This window comes from Dendronephthya gigantea, unplaced genomic scaffold, assembly GCF_004324835.1.
Source record: "Dendronephthya gigantea isolate DGI-Jeju-01 unplaced genomic scaffold, DenGig_1.0 000203F, whole genome shotgun sequence".
NCBI lineage: Eukaryota > Metazoa > Cnidaria > Anthozoa > Malacalcyonacea > Nephtheidae > Dendronephthya > Dendronephthya gigantea.
Window position 1 is genome coordinate 202,594 of NW_021163213.1, and position 19,338 is coordinate 221,931.

At 37.7% G+C, this 19,338-nt stretch overlaps 3 protein-coding genes across 4 annotated transcripts; all 3 read left to right on the forward strand.

The window, feature by feature from the left end:
* Positions 1-699: 699 nt before the first annotated feature.
* On the forward strand, positions 700-14,453 carry LOC114539465 (BAI1-associated protein 3-like). 2 transcript variants are annotated; one of them, XM_028560096.1, is made up of 37 exons: positions 700-1,024; positions 2,261-2,351; positions 2,703-2,819; positions 2,893-3,003; positions 3,090-3,149; positions 3,246-3,273; positions 3,457-3,495; positions 3,619-3,796; positions 3,932-3,976; positions 4,068-4,145; positions 4,213-4,303; positions 4,489-4,596; positions 4,918-5,022; positions 5,171-5,277; positions 5,463-5,580; positions 5,694-5,818; positions 6,092-6,176; positions 6,275-6,331; positions 9,504-9,601; positions 9,692-9,740; positions 9,823-9,971; positions 10,066-10,189; positions 10,585-10,653; positions 10,726-10,800; positions 11,165-11,269; positions 11,473-11,688; positions 11,842-11,910; positions 12,093-12,172; positions 12,287-12,353; positions 12,445-12,486; positions 12,559-12,630; positions 12,829-12,915; positions 12,986-13,064; positions 13,181-13,219; positions 13,321-13,444; positions 13,532-13,746; positions 14,024-14,453. In XM_028560096.1, the coding sequence occupies exons 1-37, from the start codon at positions 816-818 to the stop codon at positions 14,128-14,130; spliced, it is 3,618 nt and encodes a 1,205-aa protein (XP_028415897.1). In that variant the 5' UTR covers positions 700-815; the 3' UTR covers positions 14,131-14,453. The 2 variants fall into 2 exon arrangements, with proteins under 2 accessions (XP_028415897.1, XP_028415898.1); XM_028560097.1 differs by lacking the exon at positions 700-1,024 and adding an exon at positions 1,184-1,454.
* On the forward strand, positions 6,618-9,215 carry LOC114539471. Its single transcript, XM_028560107.1, has 2 exons — positions 6,618-7,097; positions 8,155-9,215. Exons 1-2 carry the CDS (start codon positions 6,950-6,952, stop codon positions 9,153-9,155), a joined length of 1,149 nt encoding a protein of 382 aa, XP_028415908.1. The 5' UTR covers positions 6,618-6,949; the 3' UTR covers positions 9,156-9,215.
* Positions 14,454-14,625: 172 nt separating the features above from the next.
* Positions 14,626-19,334, forward strand: LOC114539468 (cyclin-F-like). The gene is made up of 19 exons (XM_028560099.1): positions 14,626-14,801; positions 14,902-15,008; positions 15,113-15,219; positions 15,478-15,545; positions 15,629-15,837; positions 15,940-15,993; positions 16,074-16,340; positions 16,466-16,539; positions 16,624-16,666; positions 16,781-16,902; positions 16,975-17,055; positions 17,147-17,189; positions 17,273-17,320; positions 17,394-17,464; positions 17,587-17,648; positions 17,716-17,803; positions 18,198-18,257; positions 18,394-18,433; positions 18,571-19,334. The coding sequence occupies exons 1-19, from the start codon at positions 14,780-14,782 to the stop codon at positions 19,108-19,110; spliced, it is 2,106 nt and encodes a 701-aa protein (XP_028415900.1). The 5' UTR covers positions 14,626-14,779; the 3' UTR covers positions 19,111-19,334.
* The last annotated feature ends 4 nt before the right edge of the window (positions 19,335-19,338 follow it).

Here is a 19,338-nt window from a genome sequence, read left to right on the forward strand (position 1 = left end):
ATTAACATAGTAAGGCGCTACAAGAGTATTTATTAAAACCAATTACATCGCGTGATAATGATAGGTAGAAGTGAAAATGGAAGTGAAAGCACAAAATTTGCAGTTCCGGTTGCAGGAAAGCATTTCCTAAAGGGAAAAACAGCGTTGTGGTATTTGCTGGAACGAGAAATCAAAATAACTCGCCTTATTTGTCAAGCACATCTATATACAAACCAATATCAAATTACTTCCATGTTTATGAGGTTTTTATATTACCTGTCGTCTTTTTCTTTGATGTCTTATATGTTGAAGAAAAATGTAATATCTGACCAAAAAATACGCAAAACATGTTTCAATTATCACAATAATACCAAATATAGTGACTCAAAATGTTACAGTCATGTTGCAATTATTCAATTCATAAATCTAAGAACACAACACTTCTGATTTCAAGAATAATAAAAAGTCTTTATTTTCGAAAAGAAATGTCCTATTAAAACGGAACTCTAGTCTGCCAGACAGAAGTGGTGCTCATTTTCAAATATAAATACACTAATATTTACAAAACGAAATTTGATGATCCTATTGTGAAATCGCCTTGTTAAGAACTGAAATACGGCTTGGTTGGTTTTATTTGATTGTATAAATAAAACAATAGTAAATTTCTGGCGGAAATTCACCTGTTGACGGGTCTTGACAGGAGAAATCCTGTGATATTGTTTACTCACAGGCCACAGTCATGAGTCATATGTTGAAGTACTTCCACACATACGAAGTATCCGAAAGCTAGGATTCACATCAATTTCGAGACTTTTTATCTCGTTTTAAAGAGCTAAATGTCAAGTAAGAGATCATTCAGAAAGGTTGTAAAGGAATGGCGGGAGTATTTAAACGATGAAGCTATTAAACCAACTTTCGAGCCGTTTTGGAGAACACAATTAGGCAAAGGAATTCGTAGATTGACATCAAGTGAACCTTCAACAAACAAAACTAGAGAAGAAGACAAAACTACTTGGTACGCGGGTGAAAACACAGAAAACGAAAGGTATCAATGAGTTGTTTAAAATGTGTGGTATTATACACAAGATTTTTCTGGCCAATAGAAACTCCTATGCACTTTATAACTGTCAAACTATCCTAATTTGCATGACAAAATGTCTATGTTTGTATATAATATAATTCTATTCAAAGTTTCAAACGCATACGTATAATTCTTGAAGCCTGCAATTTAAAGACTCAAGTTTCAAAAAAAATATTCCATTATTTTAATGTCCATTTTTATGCTCAAAGGCAAGGTTTACTAGCTCACGAAGCTATATTTTATCGTGTGATAATATTTGAAAAGGAATGGAAATCCTAGATACGGCTGTAGGAGAAGTCGAACATCAGTCTTTTAACGGACCAACATTGCGCTTTTTAACACTCGAAGACGAGTATACGAATAGGATTATTAACGACAAAACTCCAAAACAGAGGTATATTTTTGTGTATTTTCATAGGATTATTGATGTAGCTTGTTGATGCATGCAACTTTATCGCTATTAATCATATCATTATTGAGCTATAGAGGTTTACAGGCTATGTCGTAAAATAATGTCGTACTCGATCGAAACTTAATCCTATTAATATTTTAAGACATTTATTCTAGCTAGACATTAAACATAAATGTGCAGCAGTGCGTGATATTTTGCAGTATGAATTAATGTTTTTTCAAATGCATAGAATAAAACATGTCTAATGTTCAGTATATTGCCTCCAGGCTTGTTCCAATCTTGTTAACATTGAGAAGCACGCATGTTATCACTTGTGCTTACATAATGATCACACAGCACATTGCAGACAAGCTGACAATGTTTTAAACTCTTTTGTTTGCACTTCCTCTTCTAAGTGCTGACAAGTATAGATGATCTTGAAGGCAATGTTCCAATAAGGATATTTTATCAAGTCCAGCACATGATATACCAATATTAGATTGATACAATCCTGTGTTGTCAGACATTTTTTACTCACCCACTATCATAAAAAAATGACTGCTTTTCAACACCTGCTGGGACAAGACAAGTCTGAAAAATGTTTTCTGAATTATTACAAACCTCCAACTGGGATTGTTTGCCTGTAGGAACTGGGCCTGTTTGCACATAGGAACTCAACCCTGCAAATATTTCATGTATCTACCACTATTTCCATTGATTCAACTATCATTGACAGTATTAAGGTTAACAAGAGGCACAGCTGAGATGGCTGGCTAAGTTTAAAATCATCTCTCTCTCTACAATTTCAGAGCCTTGCATTTGGATGACGCATTCTTTGAGAAGATCACTGAGTTAGACTGGAAGAAACAGAGTCTGAGGCCACAATCAGAAGCAATCAAGGTAGAAAAATTAGATTGTTGCATGGTGACGGTAGTTGTGATATATATTGCATAATGGTGGTGATGGTCATTATGGTGGTGCTGATTTTAAGTGGTGATTGTTGTTGAAATATGTAATGGTAATGGTGCATGGTGATGGTAGTTATGGTGATGGTAGTTGTGGTGGTGGTAGTTATGGTTATGGTAGTTATAATTGTGGTAGCTACATATGATGATGGTAGTGGTGGTGGATATGATGGTGCTGATGGTAAATTATGGTGATTTTTGTGATGTGAAATGGTGATGGTGGTTGTGACCATTGTGGTGGTTGTGATGCAGGGAGGTTTGATATAGTTCTGTCATTGCTGTTTAGAACCTACCCTCATCACATGATGAAACAGATGAATATTCAGGTGACGATGATGAGGTAAAACAGGCGGCAACCAGACCTCCTCATGAAAAGAAGAGACCACAACTTGATAGAGAGAAGGTAAAGTTGATCATCTCAAATGATTTGCAGATTCAAACTAGTTCAATGAATGAGCTTCTTCTTTCTGTTTTAGTCACTGGAACTATACAGTCAACTTCTCTTTGTCACTATCAACCAGTTTGTGTCAGAACAGCAGAGGAAAGATGCCCCATTGCAAGGAGAAATATATGTTTATGGTCAAGAAGTCAGTAACATTAACAATGAACTATCATTTCATTAGTTTATTTCTTCACTGCAAGCTAGAATTAATATAATATCCTGTATTTTCAGGTGTTTGGAATAACGCAAGACAAACACCGAGAGTTGTTCTCTCGCGTCAAGGAACTCAAGGTAATATTTTCATTTAAAACTACAAAGTTCAGGGGTTTGTTCATGTCCGATGATGATAGGTTTGAAGGTTTATGTTTTGTTTTATTGAAATTTTAGCCACCAACTTGTCATGTCGAAGTTAAAGGTTGGTAAAATTATATGTTTCAAAAGGGATATACAGTAAGTTTCGCTGTGAACTGCAGTAGCTAGACCACCTCGAGAATCAGAGACTGAGATGACTTGTAGTTTAACGCGGAACACGTTCCTTGCACTATGACAGCGTTCAAGTTTAGTGTATTTTATTATAATATTGTTAACTTTTCCACAGTTCTTGAAGCAAGAGATATTGAAGCGAAAGATGCCAATGGTACGTGTTTGTATCCCAGATTGGAAAAGATTGCACGTGTGACATTCAGGGATAAGTGACGCTACAAGATATTTAACAACTCTGACTAACAAATACACTTCGTTTTGATTAAATTCTTGACAGGATTTAGCGATCCTTATTGCATGCTTGGTGTTGTCACTGACAACTCGTTTGATCGAAAATTGAGACGGAAGTCGAGCAAAACAAAAACAGTGACTGAGCAACTTGAGGAAGACCTTATTAAACTTACGTCAGTGAAGAAGAAAACTTTGAATCCTACATGGAACGAAACTATCACATTGTAAGTATGAATCTTTGCTTTGTTATGGAAGAAGGATTATGATAGAGAACTGAAGGATTCGTGATCGATAAAGCAGGGAAAACTACGGTCAACTAAGGCTAAATGAAAATAATGACTCGCTTTTATCCTTTGCAGAAAAGTAAATGATGTTATGACGCAGACCTTGCACTTGGATATGTGGTATGGACAACCATTTTTGGATAGAACAAAGCTTTCTTTAGCCGTCATTTTAACGGCGATCTGGAGATCTCAAGGCCATGTTTTATTTCAGGGATCAAGATGAAGACGATGCATTTCTTGATAAAGATAACAGACTAACTCAGATTAAAGGCGTTGCTGGGGTAGGACGGTGAGTAAAAGACCTTTTAGCAGAATTCGAGATTTCGGAAACAATTTGAAGTAATTTCTGGTTTTAGTTTTCTCAAGCAAGTGGTTCAATCAAGCAGGAAGTGTAGTGGAAGCACGAGCATGGATGATTTTCTTGGATTTGTTGAGTTCCCGATTAAGGTAAGATCTCTTACAAACAAACCATTTAATCATCGCGTGTCCTAATCCACAGTTTTCAAATGCAGTCATTGCTACAATGAAATAGTGTGCTTGGTCAGAGGTTTAGGAAAGCGCTTTCTGTGTTTCAGGCGTTACTTTATCATATATCTTCCCAAAATTCACATCATTTTCTTCTTTTTTACCAGGATATTCCGTCCAGTGGCATAGATCAATGGTTTCCACTGCAAGCAAGATCAGCAAAGTCAACGACACGTGGAGATTGTCATCTTGTTATCAGACTTGTTGGACACCAGGTGAAGCCGGCATTCAATAATATATATTCGTCTACTATAACTGTCTACCAGGATGCTATCACCTTCCAGTATCCTAGTGGTAAACGCCTGCATGGTTCAACCCCCCGGATTCATTTTTGGACGGAAGTTGACCTGAAAAATTAGCTGGCAAAAGACCTCTTCCCATTAAAGAAAGTTGGTATATGGTAGTTAAAACGTCGGGGGGTGAGGTCCATCCCTGGTTGAGACTGATCGAAAAGCCTCGCAAGTTTTTTTTGGAAGGGGGGGGCAGAGACCTTCTTTCAACTGGTGAATTGTTCGTTGAACAATCTTTTTTTTCAGAATAACAACAATAGCAACAATGAAGCAAAATTCAGTCCATCAAGACTTGATACCTACGGTGCTTTTCTTAAAACCTTTGTAACCTATGACGGAAGACATGCGGAGGTTTGTATGAACAATGAGCTGTTTGCAACATGAAGTTTCTTGGAAATACAATGGTCTATCATATACTGATGTCGATAAACCTGTTTGATTTATTGCTGGTGACGATATCTAGTTATGATTCTGTTGTATCATAGATCTTTTTCCCTAGGATTTGGATGATGTTTTCGGCAGTGGAGATTTGTCGAGATTTGCTCAGTGGATCCTACATCAATACGTTATCCAAAATAACATCACGTTATTACAGAGAGCCGTTTGGTAAGTACAGATGAAATTATATGTTGTTTTTTTAAAATTATGAGCATGAATTACTTGTGGTAAAAGAAGATTCGTCTTTCATTTCGGGTCTGAGATGATGATCAACTTAGGCACTGACTATGGGTGAATGGAACATAGTACGTACCATAAACAAACGAGTGATTTCTGAAATATCTGTCATTTAGTGAATGGGAAGTGTACAGTGCTTATCATCAAACACAGCCTTTGAAATATTCATTCTTGGAAGAACTTCTTTCGAGAATTACTTACAACTGGAAAACAAGCGGACTGTCTGTCGTTGAAGTGAGTTTCATCTTGCAGTTTGAATAGACAGCCTGGAGTGCCTGGTCTTGGAAGAACTTCTTTCGACTGCTACTGTGGCTCTGTCGGTTCTAAACTTTTCTCTCTGTTCCCAGGAGGAGACATTTCATCAATCTTTGGACGCATTTCTAGAGCATTGTCTTCGCCTGATTGACAACCACCGCACTTTATATCCAGCGACTGAATCAGGAAAACTATCTCGTTTAAACAACATGTTAAAGTGAGTGTTTCTATTTACATTCACCAAATCTACGACGGTGATGTGAAGTAATACTCTCGTTATTTCCACAGTTTAAAAGCAGGGATAAAAACGATCGTCACCTTTTGGAAAACAATGTCAGAGACTGAGAGACATATGTATATCAAGCAAATTAAAACTGGTCCGCTATAACACTAACTCATGCATGTCCCGTCTCCGTTCATCTTAAACGTCAAGCGTTGCAATACGCACAACACTTTTCTATGATTTAATATCAAACTCTTCGCTTTACAGTTGCATTAAAACGATTCAAACTATCCCGAATTACTGCGCAAGTCGTAGTAACAACATAGAGGAAGAGATTAGGAATACAATCAAGGTGAGATGGCTTGCATTTAGGTCGCAACTGAACCAGTAGACTGTTTCTAATATGCAAGTTCTTGATATCAACATAAGCTTGCCCTTGGCTGTTTTTAGATCTCGGCAGAAAGATGGTATACTGTCCAGTATGCTTGGTTTGAACCTAAAGACCCGGTAAGATTTTTCATTTGTTTTTCACAAGCTCCTCTCTTTGTTGGGTTCATGGCGGAATGGGTCGCCAGGAGGGAACCAGAGCATTTTAGCCATGCAGCTTCTGCAAATTTTCTGGAATTCGTTCTTGGGTCAAAATAATTCAAAATATTATCAAATAATGCCTGATGCATTGGTCAAGAATGACTCGCGGGGAAAAATCTATTACATGAAAAGGAGCGGAGTTTTTTCACATTTTGTACGTCAGATACCCGGCTATTTTCATATTCATGTCTGAATCTGAATCTGAATGTGAAAATGAGTATGAAACCGTAGAGCCGACGGTGTTCATGTTGGAATGGGGTCGGCCAGGAGGGAACCAGGGCTGAGGAACTCACGTATCGGAGCAGCATTTTCTGGCAGATGAAAGATTTTTTCCGCTGTTTAATTTAAAAACAGACCCCGACAGAGGTCAAAGGTTCAAGGATTTTAACGACAGCAAGAAACAATCGACGGAATTGGCGGCTGTCGGGGTCGGTCTAAGATCGGCTTTACGCCAGGCTTGTCCAATCACGACGTTTGTTCTCCGCTTAACGCTTGCGTGAGCAAACAACTGACTTGCTTTGTCACGACATCGACAATATGGCGGCCGGGAGTTTTGATCAATGTCGGTTTGCGGTATGTTTGGAAAAATACGAAGCTATTTGGAACGACAAATCGAAAGAACACGCAGATAAGTCGAGGAGAAAAGCACAAATGAAAGCCATGGCAGAAGAGCTTGGCATAAGCCGTAGGTATCTTTGTAATATCCGGGTTTCCATAGTTATTAAATATATTTATGCACACACGTCGATCGTCGGTGGTCGTTAGCCAAAAATAATCATCGTTGACGCGTCTTTTGCATGGCTCTTCTCCAGTAAAAATGATTTCTGTATTTCATGATAGTGCTAGCCCGTGTTGACGTTCATTACTATTCGACTAAATGTCCTGGAAGTCAAAGACAAGCATCAATAACTACGCGAAACTGTCTTCCGTTTCTCCGCCGACAAACGATACAATCAAATGAATTAATAATTTAATCTCTATAAGACAAATTGCGCTGGACATAACACACATGAATTCCTTGCTAAGTCTGCCTAAACGACGATCAATATCTGTCCAATGAAAATAAATAATGCAGCTGTAGCTCTTAAGTGAGCAACTTGGGATAACTAAAATATAAACTGCAATATGATATTTCGACCGTGCTCAAACATCTTGCATGTTCGTATCTAAACTACATGGTCATAAGTCGCTGGCAAATATCCAGAAGGAAAAGAGTGAAAGCGTTTCATTTTAGGGTACCATCACAGTGGTTTCCCATGTTGGGAAAAGCTTTATTTTACTTGTTCAGTCGGCTGACTGTACAAGTGTCAGAGTGCGCAATCGTCACGGTTTGTCAAATTTCGTCTCGTCGGTCTTTGTACAAAACCGAACTAGAATGGCACCAGTTGCGATCAGTACTGGCACGTTTCTGAGACTGAGAGCTTGGTTTGCCTGGTATTTTCAAGCTGAAACAAGTATTTAAATCATTAGTCGTTATACATTTGCCATCTACTAAAAGATTATACTCTTGTGTACGTAAACACAAGACCCTGAGTTCATGCAGTTGACTATAGGTATGGACGGGAAATTTTTATCAATTCAAAACAAAGAAAGTGCGAAGAGCTTTTGGCAAGTACAAAATTGCCGGTCTAGCTGCACGATGCCACAATCATGAACAACAAACCAAGAATCTTTTCAGACGAGTATTCGTAAAATGGTTTCACTTCTAAGTTCTAACATGACATTCATCTCTCTCTCTTTAGCTGAGCTCGTCGACACAAAATACAACAGTTTAAGGACATATTTCGTTAAGCAACGACGCCGCGTGCAAGAATCTCAACGACGCTCTCACTGCGGTGAAGTAGGAAGCGTCTTTAGACCATCATGGCCACCTTATTCAAAGCTTTTATTTCTTGAAGAAGCTTTGGCAGGGATTGCGCCCATCGGACTGTCAGACCTGGAGGATAACGAAGACCTAAGTCTGGCTACTATGGTACCCCAACTACGGCGATGCCCCGATTTGCCGCCGTTTGACGATAGAAGCAGCGAACCAGAGCTTGGTTTGATTACGATGGTTAAGAATCCAAGAATTGATGAGTCGTTTTACGCAACTGAAGACAGTCCCTCATCTGATCCCCCTCCCAACCAGGATGACGGGATTTCAGGTCGCATGAACTCAGAAAGACTGATTAAATCAAATGTTCGCAACTCGGGCACAACGCCCGAATTTTTGAACGGTTCCAGGACAAGCGGGCAGTCAGGCATCGTGCACTCGCCAATCACAATCAACGATGAAAGTCAGCAGATCGAGAAACGGCGCTTACAAGAGGAATCGGGCAAACTCCCCATGGATTCCGTCAGATCTCATTCCTCTAGACCCCAATCCCCTATTTTTCCACCCACTGATCTATCTCCTCACTCAGTTTCGACGTTCACCCTTCATGATACAAATCTCCGTCCAAATACCCCTAATTCACTCTCGCAAGCCCTATCTACCGACACTTCACCCCAATCCACCAAAAGCCGTAAGCGAAGCTTACCGAACACCGACGACGATAACCTAGGATCGGTATTTCACGATACAATCGACAGTCTACGAACAGTTGCCGAGAGCATACGCGAGGATGCGAATGATGACGTCGGCGGGTTCTTGAAGATGATTGGTTTTCAGTTGAGGAATATAAACGACCCTCTGCGACGCATGCGCGCAATGCATGCAATTCAAGGCGTAATACTGAATGAGATTACCTCGACTATTAAATAGCATGACGAATGAAATATGAGTTGTTGTTAGTTAGCAATACAACATTGATCATTTTTTTAACCTGTTGAATTGAAATTTTGTTATAAAACGGTTATTTTGTAAATAAATAAAAAACATTTATCATTTATTTCGTATTTTATATCCTTGTTTCAGTTAGTTCAGATACCGTTCTGCTAAAAAGCGTCCTTTATTTCTTCTCTAAAAATGGGCCCTTCAGCTTCGTCAAAAAATACCGTTTTGTGCTCATCTGTACAAAGTGAAAAGAGACTACTGTTGTGAAAGTTCTTTCCCTTATAACAACGAGCAAATACTCTGTTTTTATACTCACTCATCATCGTATATTTCTAGACTCTGGCTAGCGCTATTTTATCCATGGTATCACTCTCAGAGTTAATCGTCACCGACCTCCTGAAAGCTCTTAAATTCTACACCAAAATATTTAAAGAGTACGTGAGTTCCCTCATTTGAAAAAGACGATAAGATAATTTTACAACACATCACCTCTTTTGCTAAACTAAAACATTTCTCTTCAACAGAATTGACGTCGATTATTTCTCCCTTACTTATCTTGCTTTGGAGAAACTGGTTTGTGTGTTTATTTGCTTGTGTAATTCTGGGGTTTTTTACCTGTATTGATTGATATTTTTGTTGTTGTTTCATTATGTAGCTTGCCTCTGATATGCGTCAGTCGATCTCAAAAATGGAACCACAGGAATTACAACTGGAAGTAGGGGATGGTGATTTAGGAACTAAACTTCTTTCCTTGTACTTGGCTGCAAAAGAAATCATGGAATACAGCCAGTATTTGCCTCTCAGGTTGGAAACAAGCCTCGCTCTATCGAAATCAGTTTCTTTGGTAACGCGTAGATAAGTCAATCTGTTAGTCTGAAGTACTTTCTACCTTCCTTAGCCAGAAAACAGAATTGGCCTTTGATAACAGTCATGTTTGGTTCAAAGAGTTTATTGATCATTGGTTCAAAGTTGCGAAAAAGAAAGCTCTTGCAAGGATTGCCAAAGCAGTTGAAATTGACCAGGTGGGAACAATTGAACAGAGCTTCGCTTCTTTTCTTTGATTATAGCGCCGTATTCGATCATGATCGAGTCTGCCGGAAAATGGCAAATACGACCATGGCCATATTCGCCGGAAAATGGCAAATTCGACCATGGTCATATTCGCCGGAAAATGGCAAATACGACCATGGTCATATTCGCCGGAAAATGGCAAATACGACCATGGTCATATTCGCCGGAAAATGGCAAATACGACCATAGTCATATTCGCCGGAAAACGACTAATTCATGGTCGAATATGCAGGAAAATGGCGTATTCGACGATGGTCGAGTCCGCCGGAAAATGGCAGTCAGAGAACCTCCTATTGACTATCTTCATTTCATACTGGCTTTATCAGCTTAACTATTTCTTTCTCAGGCGATGGTAGTGGATACTAGTGTCAAATATTCCACCTCGGCTGTTGACGTCACGTGTTGTTTTTATCAGGTGCGTCTGTATCGTTGTACAATATTTTATACTTTTTGGGATGATTATGATAACAATAATGGTTTCTTTTAGCTCTGCCAATTTTGGAAAAGATTGCGATGGCCGGATGCCACAGGAAGCTATCTTTTTGTCACTAAATTAACTGATGTGAGTTTGTGATCCATGGCTTCGCATGGTCCATCAATTGATTCTCCTTGTGTTTTTCCTTGTCCTAGAATATCCACGTCTTCCAACCCCTTAAATCCATAATATTTCTGACCAGCTCTCCTTCATCCTTTCTTATTACATGTCCATATTATCTTCCCTCATCTTATCTGGAATGTCTACCACCTCACATCTTCTGATCTCTTCGTTTCATAATATATAGACCAACACTCCTTCATCTCTTCTTATTACGTGTCCATATCATCTCAACCTTGCTTCCCTCATCTTCTCCTCAATGTCTACCACCCACAACAACAACAACCCAAGATTTGTACCTTAGAAATACATCTCATAACCATATTTCCAGGATATTTGCGAGGCTGCTCGTTACTACGCTGATACTCTGGAAACAAAACTAAAGAAAAACGACTATTATGACGATAATCCATCCTACTTTGGTGTCAGCGAGTCGGTAATCCCACTTTTAAACCTTTTATCAATAAAGTAGTTAACCAGGGAATGAAAACTTATATTTAGAGCCTTAGAAAACGAAGTGACGTTCATACTTTTAGAGTTGCACATTTCGTGTCCTCCAATTCCTTTAGATTGACTAAAGAAAAGATCATGAAGTGGATTTGTATTCGAGTTCAAATGTGTTGTGTTTATAATTTTAAGTTGTGCATCACATTAAACAATCTTGCATACACTCAACAATGGTTGGACGAGTTGGAAACTCATCTTGACTGGCCGAGTATCATCAGTGGAATGATGCTGTCGCATAACGAACGAGAGGCGAAGAAATGCGAAGAGACATTGAAGCAATTGTCTGAGAATGCTCAAGACGTGTTGTTGAGGAAAATTGATGATATGATTGACCATATTGGAGAGAAGGTTGGAAATATTGTTTGCAAAGTGCAATTCCCTTCATTTCTAGTCTTCCTGACCAAGACCTTGCTGTGATCTCAATAAGAAACGTTTGACTGGACATGCATAGCAACTCAACACCTTAGGAATTGGATTTGCGAACGTGTTTAATTTATTTAGATGTCGGTGGACATCAAGAGATTTGTCTCACAATTAGTCGGGCAAGATGAGAGTGTTGATATCTCAGAGGCAAGTTATGCATCATGTCATCACAATCATTTGAGAAAGCTGCATGTGTATTCATCATAAATTTATCAGGAAATAAGTGAACGCCATCTTCTAGAAATGATGAATGGATCTACGAATATTAACTCCTCTCTCCCACTTCTCCTGTTGTTATTGTTTAATTGTAGAATTTCTCAAATTTTCAGGCCATGGATCCATTATTGAGTTATCTTGAGAAATCAATGAGAACATTCTACAGTACCTTGGTTCGTCCAGTATTTGACAGGTGATGCACTAGTGCCCCGGGAGAAATCATCTTGAAATTATCAAGATCGCTTTGCGATGCAGTGTTGTTCTAATATTCTCCCTATAGACAATTTTTATGATGTCTTTTTCCCAGAACTCTTCTTCGACTTTGGACAATGGTCGTTGATAATATTTCTTCCACCGTGGGAGGCGATAAAGGAGTAAGTGTGGAGCCATATGAAGCGTCTGTCACAGCAGGCTGTTGTTTATTTATTTCCTTCTGTGTTTCTGAATTTCTTTTTTTCCACACAGAAGCCTCCTATCTTTTACGAACGTTTGAATCAAGTTGTTGAGGTACCAAATCATGTTTTATTTGTTGTTTGAAGTTTTTATCGTAATTATATATATTTAATTATCTTGTTTTAGGTTCTGATCGATTTCTTCTGTGTTGACGGTATTGGTATTCCGCTGGATAAGATGATGACAGATGCTGTAAAAGTAGGTCTTATTTAAAAGTTAAAATAAACAGCTCTATCAGTTCTAAACTGTTCTTCCTAGAGGTCCAGTGAGGATCATCTCTTATTGATCCAGTGTTACTACAGGATGAAACAGCTCTATTGATTTCCTCTACAGGGGGGGAGTATTAGTTCTATTAGTTCTAAGAATTTAATTCTACATTCAAATGTTTTTCTCCAGGTATTGATTGAAGACCTTCTCCTCGGTCAACTTTCCACTGAAAAACTGATCGAAGAATACTACGCTGAAAAGATGAGGGGAATAAGTGTAAGAGAAAAACATCAAGTCAGTCCTGCGCAATAATCCATTTCTTTCTTTAATCGTTTTAATATTTCAGGCTGAGAAACCAGCAGAGTTTGGTGAACTTGCCTTGAGAATGTTTTATGATTTAAAGAATGGAAAGCTTCATATTGAGCGTATGTTGTTTTTTGTATCTTACGGCTTCTTCCATGTATTAGTCGCAGACAGTTGCATGCAAACCTTAAGTGAATTGATGTTTATTATTACAGCTTACACCTTGTTCTGTTTCTAGTGTTGAATGGAAGAAATTTGCCAGCTTTGGACTCGAATGGTACGTGCATTGTTTGTCAATCCACTGAAAAATAACTTGAGAATTTGCAAGTTTGTGTCTTCTTCATTATTCCAATATACGAAATATTTTCTCACGTTCAGGGTATTGTGACCCGTATGTAAAGTTGCGTCTGGCTCCACGTCATCTGTTTCCAACGGCAACAGTAGAGAGAACAGAAGTAAAAAAGAAGACACTGTTCCCATTATTTGATGCGAAATTTCAGTTGTAAGTACGAGAGTGATGGATGAGTTACACCAAGCACCAAACGTTCAATGAAGAGAAGATGATGGTTTGTTATTTTCTTCGTTGCAGTTCTGTTCCTGTGGAAGCCTGCAAACAGCCTGGGGCCCACCTTCAAATGACAGTATACGATTATGACGTCCTCACTGATGACATGGCGGGTCAAGTATTTGCCACCTTGAATTATGTTCCAGGTCTTGACACTGAGATCCCAGCAACGTTCTCTGGTATTGAGCAAGTGATATTACCGTTGACACATCCGACACTGGAAGGCACTCATTTTGAGAGTAAGGAATAGCCAGTTTTATTAGTTCTAAACTGTTCTTCCTAGAGGTCCAGGAAGGATCATCATCTCTTATTGATCCAGTGTTACTACAGGAGGAAACCTAAACTAAACTAACTTTATTTATACTGGATAGCTCTATCAGTTCTAAACTGTTCTTCCAGAGGTCCAGTAAGGATCATCATCTCTTATTGATCCAGTGTTACTACAGGGGGAAACCCAATAACTTTATTTATACTTCTTCAGCTCTATGAATTGTATTATTTTGTTTATTTTTGAAGTTTTAAAAGCAAGAAGCGACGAAGCAGCGGTGAAATTTGTGAAACGGAGACAAGATTTACACCACAAGATGTTACTTATGAGGGATAAGTTAAATAAGAGGTCTTAACACGCGGACATAAACTACATACGTGGATAATTCATCACCTTATTAATGCAAAGATGTATAAATCTGACATAAATCACATATGAGCTTAAAGCTCCCCGCTAGCGCATCGTGGGGTGTAGATATGTTGGTTATATCATAGACAATTCAGAAGACATCTTCAAGAATACATGGATTGTCCATGGTTATTTTGACTCTTCCCAGTGAAATGGGGTTCATCTTTTTCTCGAATATGCGGTCTTTTAAACCACGAATATTTGTATTGAGACTTGATAATGTAATTATTTATATATTAGACATAGTAGAGGTTTAAAGTGAAAATTTTACAGAATCTAAAATGTTTCTAATTTCATTGGAATGGAAATGCGCAAGTGTTTATCGTGTGCAAGCAACGGTTTTGAAAGAAATTGGTCCAGTTTTTATATAGGGTTCACCGTGTTCCCTTGGGGTCCGTGAATATGAACCAATCAGATTGCAGGATTATGGCACGTAAAAACAACTTTCAACGGTTTGGAACAAACGGCGAACGTCGTCCAGCCAAGAAGAGAGGGAATGATAGAATTCTCGTTAGATTTACTATTTAAATAGAATTTTTTAATATATAAATTAGCAGTCATAACAAGGAGTCTTGCGCCTTTTCTTTACCAGCAAAATGGTCTACCCGAAGCGCTTTTGTAAGTTGCGTTTTTGCGTGTAAAATTGATCGGTTTTTGTGCTTCATGTTTTGATTCGAACGTGATGATGGTGGAGTGTTCTATTCTTGTTCTATTTCAGACCGTGTTCGTCGATCTTATCGTGAACCTTTCGTGCATTTACCAGATGATGCTTTACTGCTTGTTTTTCAGTATCTTTCTGTGAAAGATCTTTATAAGATGCGATTGGTAAGTGGCTGCTCATTAGCCCCATCTTTGTAGTCGACCTTTGGCTCATTGAAATTCAATATGGTTTGAAAATTTTAACGTTTTTCCATTCAATCTTATTTCAGGTTTGCCGCCGTTTTAATAATTTGATCTTGAATACACCTAGTTTATTCATTCACGCATCTTTCGCCGGAATCTGGCCTTCTCCAAATAATTTACCAATATTTGTGAGGTGAGTATGTTTGGTGAACTGTATGAATGAAATTTAATACAAGTCAAGTGGGCCACTAGGCTGCCTGCTCCTTGTTTGTTGGCAGCCTACCAGGAAAGATGGTATCCATTTGATTTCTCTATTGGGTACCAGGAGGTATAGATTCTCTCCTGGATAACTGGACAAATACAACACAATTTCTTTAATTTTCAATGTACATTCATAGTCAGGGTGGTTATCAACTATGATTTGTAATTTTTATTCTAATTTCATTCCTAGAGCCACCTCAGTTGGCAACATTGAAACTGCTATAAAGTTAGGAATAAGTTACCTTTATAATGAAGGAGGTATGAGCAAATAATTGTGTGTTTAAACCAGTTCAATTCCATTTAATACCTCTGCAAATAATTAACAATAATAAATCTTGCAGTTTCCAACAATTATTCAAAAAAGATAACGTCCGCAGCCAATGAAAAAAATGCCAAAAAAGCAACAGAGTATTTCTGTCAAGCTGAGAATATCACTTCCAGTAGTGTGGCATTCATTTGGACGTTTATTCGACCCCCCTGGGCACCAGGGATCATGTGTTGCAAAAGACATGTGTTTGAAGGCATACGAAAATATTGTGAGGAGAAAGAGGTAGAGCCACCTTAATACAGTTCTGCATCAATCTGGTTGTAAACCTTTCAATTACTTGTTTTTGTAAACATCAAAATTTGATTTTTATTTTTCTTTTAATAGGATGCCTCTCCATCTCTCCTTTATTCAGTGGGGAAAATAATGAGTTTGGTTGAGGTGAGAATGCCTTGTATACTTATAAAAAATTTATATTCCTTTATTCAATCTTTTGACATGTTTTTGTATCATTTCTTAAGAATGCAGATGGTGAAACAGACTATAAAGCTAATGCAAAATTCTGGCTTGAGAAAGCAGCGCAACGTGGCAGCAATGCTGCAAAATTTGAACTTTGGAAAATTAGAAATAAGTCAAACACTGATCCATTCTTCAACTTACAACAACTACGTGACCTAAGGGAATGTTTACCACACAACAAAGAAGCAGAATTAGAACTAGCGATGAATTATGCAGCTGGAAATGTTGGGAATTTAGATAGAGAGACTACGGCATTGTATATTAAGCAGGTAATGGTGGGGGGGGGCATTAGAGGTGTGGGAGAGGCACCTCCTAGTTTTGGACATGATTGTTTATTTTGCTAGTGATCATTTGCCCATGGTGTGTACCACAAGGCTTCATTTATTCTATCTAGTTTATGGCTAACTCACGTCCTTGTCGGATACGTGGTTTATTCAAATTTCAATTGGAGGTCACCCGTGTTATGAGGTAATAAAATCTTCAAACAAATTCTATATGGGAGCTTGAAACTATGGCCAAATGAATATTGACCTTTTCATTATTTGCATTTAGGTACATTCTTGTGGATTGGCTAGTTGAAGTCTGTACAATGAAGGTTTGTAGGCAATATTAAGAAAAAATCAGATTTTGACAATGTTTCACAATTTGCTTTGCAAGAAAACAACTAAAATTTATTGTATGTATAGCTAAAAAGAGATGTATTTTATAGAATTTCAGTGGCCATGTATTACACGCAGCTGTGTCGTATGTGGATCTATATCTCCATCGAAGAAAGAGCCATCGTAGTGAACTGCAGTTGTTAGGCATTGTCTGCATGCTTATTGCTTCGAGGTACAGTTAACTTGAATTTTCTTTGCCTTCCTTTGCCAGGATTGAGTATTAAAAGTTCACATTTTCTTGTAGATTTTTTGAGAAGAATATTGTCACAATTCGTGAGTCCTCATGGTTGACTGATAACACATATTCCTATGAGCAAGTTGTGAGGTATTTTAGTCAATGAAATTGTACAAAAAGTTTTCAAAGAACATGGCTGTATGGAGTAATTTTTTTAATGATGGTATTGCATTTTTTGTAGAATGATAGGTGAAGTCATGAGCTGTTTAAGAGGTGAAACACAGGTGTGTTTAGCATGATATATAAATATATAATAATGATTTTTGATCCCTTGGCCTTATTTTACCACTTTACATGTATTTTACAGGTTCTAACTCTTCCAAATTATGTGAGATTATCCTGTGAACTCATGAAGGTCAGTTGACATATATAAGTTTTAAAAGTACAAGATAGTTTTCAATGAGTAACATATATTGATTTGTTTACAGGTTGAACGAAAAATAGAGAATTTAGCATCCTATATTGCTGATATGTCTTTATTGAGAGTGACCACAGGAAGGTGATTATATTATATGTTAATAAACAATCGATAGTATATATAGTGTTTGTGTAGTCCTCATTCACCATTCACCATATACATTATACATGATAGACTGTATTATGCTTGGTTTTCTCAATTAGACATTCCTGTGCAGTCATGGGATTTTCTTGTACATTATTAGCACAGTTAATATTTTATCCAGGTAAGCAGAAACTTGGATTTATAATCCATTTTGAACATTTAAATGAATAGTGCATTCTAATTTACAGAAGCATCATGGTGTCCAAGTTTTGAGATCTATCTTCCATTCCAGAGAAACACAGTTCTCTCTTGTATGGTCTATCTTTTTGAGACTTGGTGAGTTGCATTGTGTGGGGTGTAATGGTCTGTCAACCCTATCATAATGTGGTAGAATACTTTGTAAATACCTTGAGAAATTACAACCTCAAAGTTTAAACACTTTGTGTCTCTTTGATTTGCTATAATTGCACTAACCAATCCAGATACATCAAGAAAAATTCCATGATGTAATTCTGGAAGTACCTAGTGCTAAATTAAACTGCAGTGCCCACTCTGGAAGATTAGATGTAACCACGTCTTACCAGCTGATATCATCTGCAGATATTTGTTTATGAGAAACACAAGTTAGGACATGTGATGTTGCCTTCAAGTTCTGTATATTATGAAAACATTTCAGTTCTCCCTTGTTATCAAAACTATTTGAGTTAAAAGAAAAGTAATTTATTTTTAGCCTAGCAGAAGATTGTCCAATGGATATACAGAATGGACGACTTAAAGCCGTCAAAGAAAGGTATAACTTCCCTCAATTCTTCAAATCCGTCTGCTAGTAGCAACTCTTCGGATGATAAAATCCAGATTGTCAGATTTAAACACCATGTGTTTATTTTAATTTCCCTTTGAAAAAGCTTAGATTTATTCTTTTTCAGATATGAATCCCCTAATTTTTCAAGTGTGAGCAACTTAAAGGTAAGATTGTAGGTTTATCAATTCTGTAGACTAGTACACATTTTTCTATGGCTAAAAGTATGTTGTTTGGGGATTTTTGGTGGGAGAAAAAATGGTGTTGTGGGTTATCTTAGTCTTGACAACTGACATTGTTCCAGATGCCTTCCACAGAGGAGATAAGAAATTTGATAATTTCCTTTCGGATACTTGAGCATAACACTGATCAATTGCCTGAGGACTCATTGCCCATATTGAATATGAGCTCTACTAGTGGATATGATGGAGATGAGGAGGACTTAGGAGAAAACATGGATAGTGATGATGATGAAGTGATGGCATGGTATGATGATGAATTAGAAAGGGTAGAGGATAAATCAAGCCCTAAGGCAACTTCAAAGAACACCCCTGATGAACAGCATAGAGAAAGATCAACACCTAGTTTTCTCTCACCAAGTTGGTTTCAAGATGTTGTTAACCAGTCGGTGTTAACTAGTACCGGTAGTCGACGCGTAAACAGTGTTGGGAACGAGAGTTCTGTCAGAAAGGAACACAATTCTGTCTGCACACCAGCAAACGTGCATCGTCGGCCATTAATAGATGTTAATAATAGACCACATTCTTCAGAGAATTCAGAAAAACGTGCCCAGTTTAGACCAATCGACAATACACCCACTCATGAAAATATGGATATGAACTAATAATAATTGCCAAATTATAGATATTGTATAAATGTATATAAATATTTTTCTAGACACTTTTTAAATTGAACAAAAAAATATTTGTACAGCCATCTGTATGCTTTCCATGAAAAAAGTTGTTTTAAGCAGTTTCGACTTGCTTTTAGTGCCAATGACAGAGTTGATGTACACTGATTACTTTAGACATTATTCAAATTTGTAATAAATCCTTTATGGTATTTATATATT

Excerpts from the sequence above, each read along its gene's own strand:
- LOC114539465 (XM_028560096.1), top strand. The coding sequence starts at position 816 with ATGTCAAGTAAGAGATCATTCAGAAAGGTTGTAAAGGAATGGCGGGAG. Across the intron at positions 9,972-10,065 it reads AGCCAGTATTTGCCTCTCAG|CCAGAAAACAGAATTGGCCT; the intron begins GTTGGAAACAAG and ends TACCTTCCTTAG. Across the intron at positions 12,487-12,558 it reads GTTTGAATCAAGTTGTTGAG|GTTCTGATCGATTTCTTCTG; the intron begins GTACCAAATCAT and ends ATCTTGTTTTAG.
- LOC114539471 (XM_028560107.1), top strand. The coding sequence starts at position 6,950 with ATGGCGGCCGGGAGTTTTGATCAATGTCGGTTTGCGGTATGTTTGGAA. Across the intron at positions 7,098-8,154 it reads AGAAGAGCTTGGCATAAGCC|CTGAGCTCGTCGACACAAAA; the intron begins GTAGGTATCTTT and ends CTCTCTCTTTAG.
- LOC114539468 (XM_028560099.1), top strand. The coding sequence starts at position 14,780 with ATGGTCTACCCGAAGCGCTTTT. Across the intron at positions 15,220-15,477 it reads AATTTACCAATATTTGTGAG|AGCCACCTCAGTTGGCAACA; the intron begins GTGAGTATGTTT and ends TTTCATTCCTAG. Across the intron at positions 15,546-15,628 it reads TTACCTTTATAATGAAGGAG|TTTCCAACAATTATTCAAAA; the intron begins GTATGAGCAAAT and ends TAAATCTTGCAG.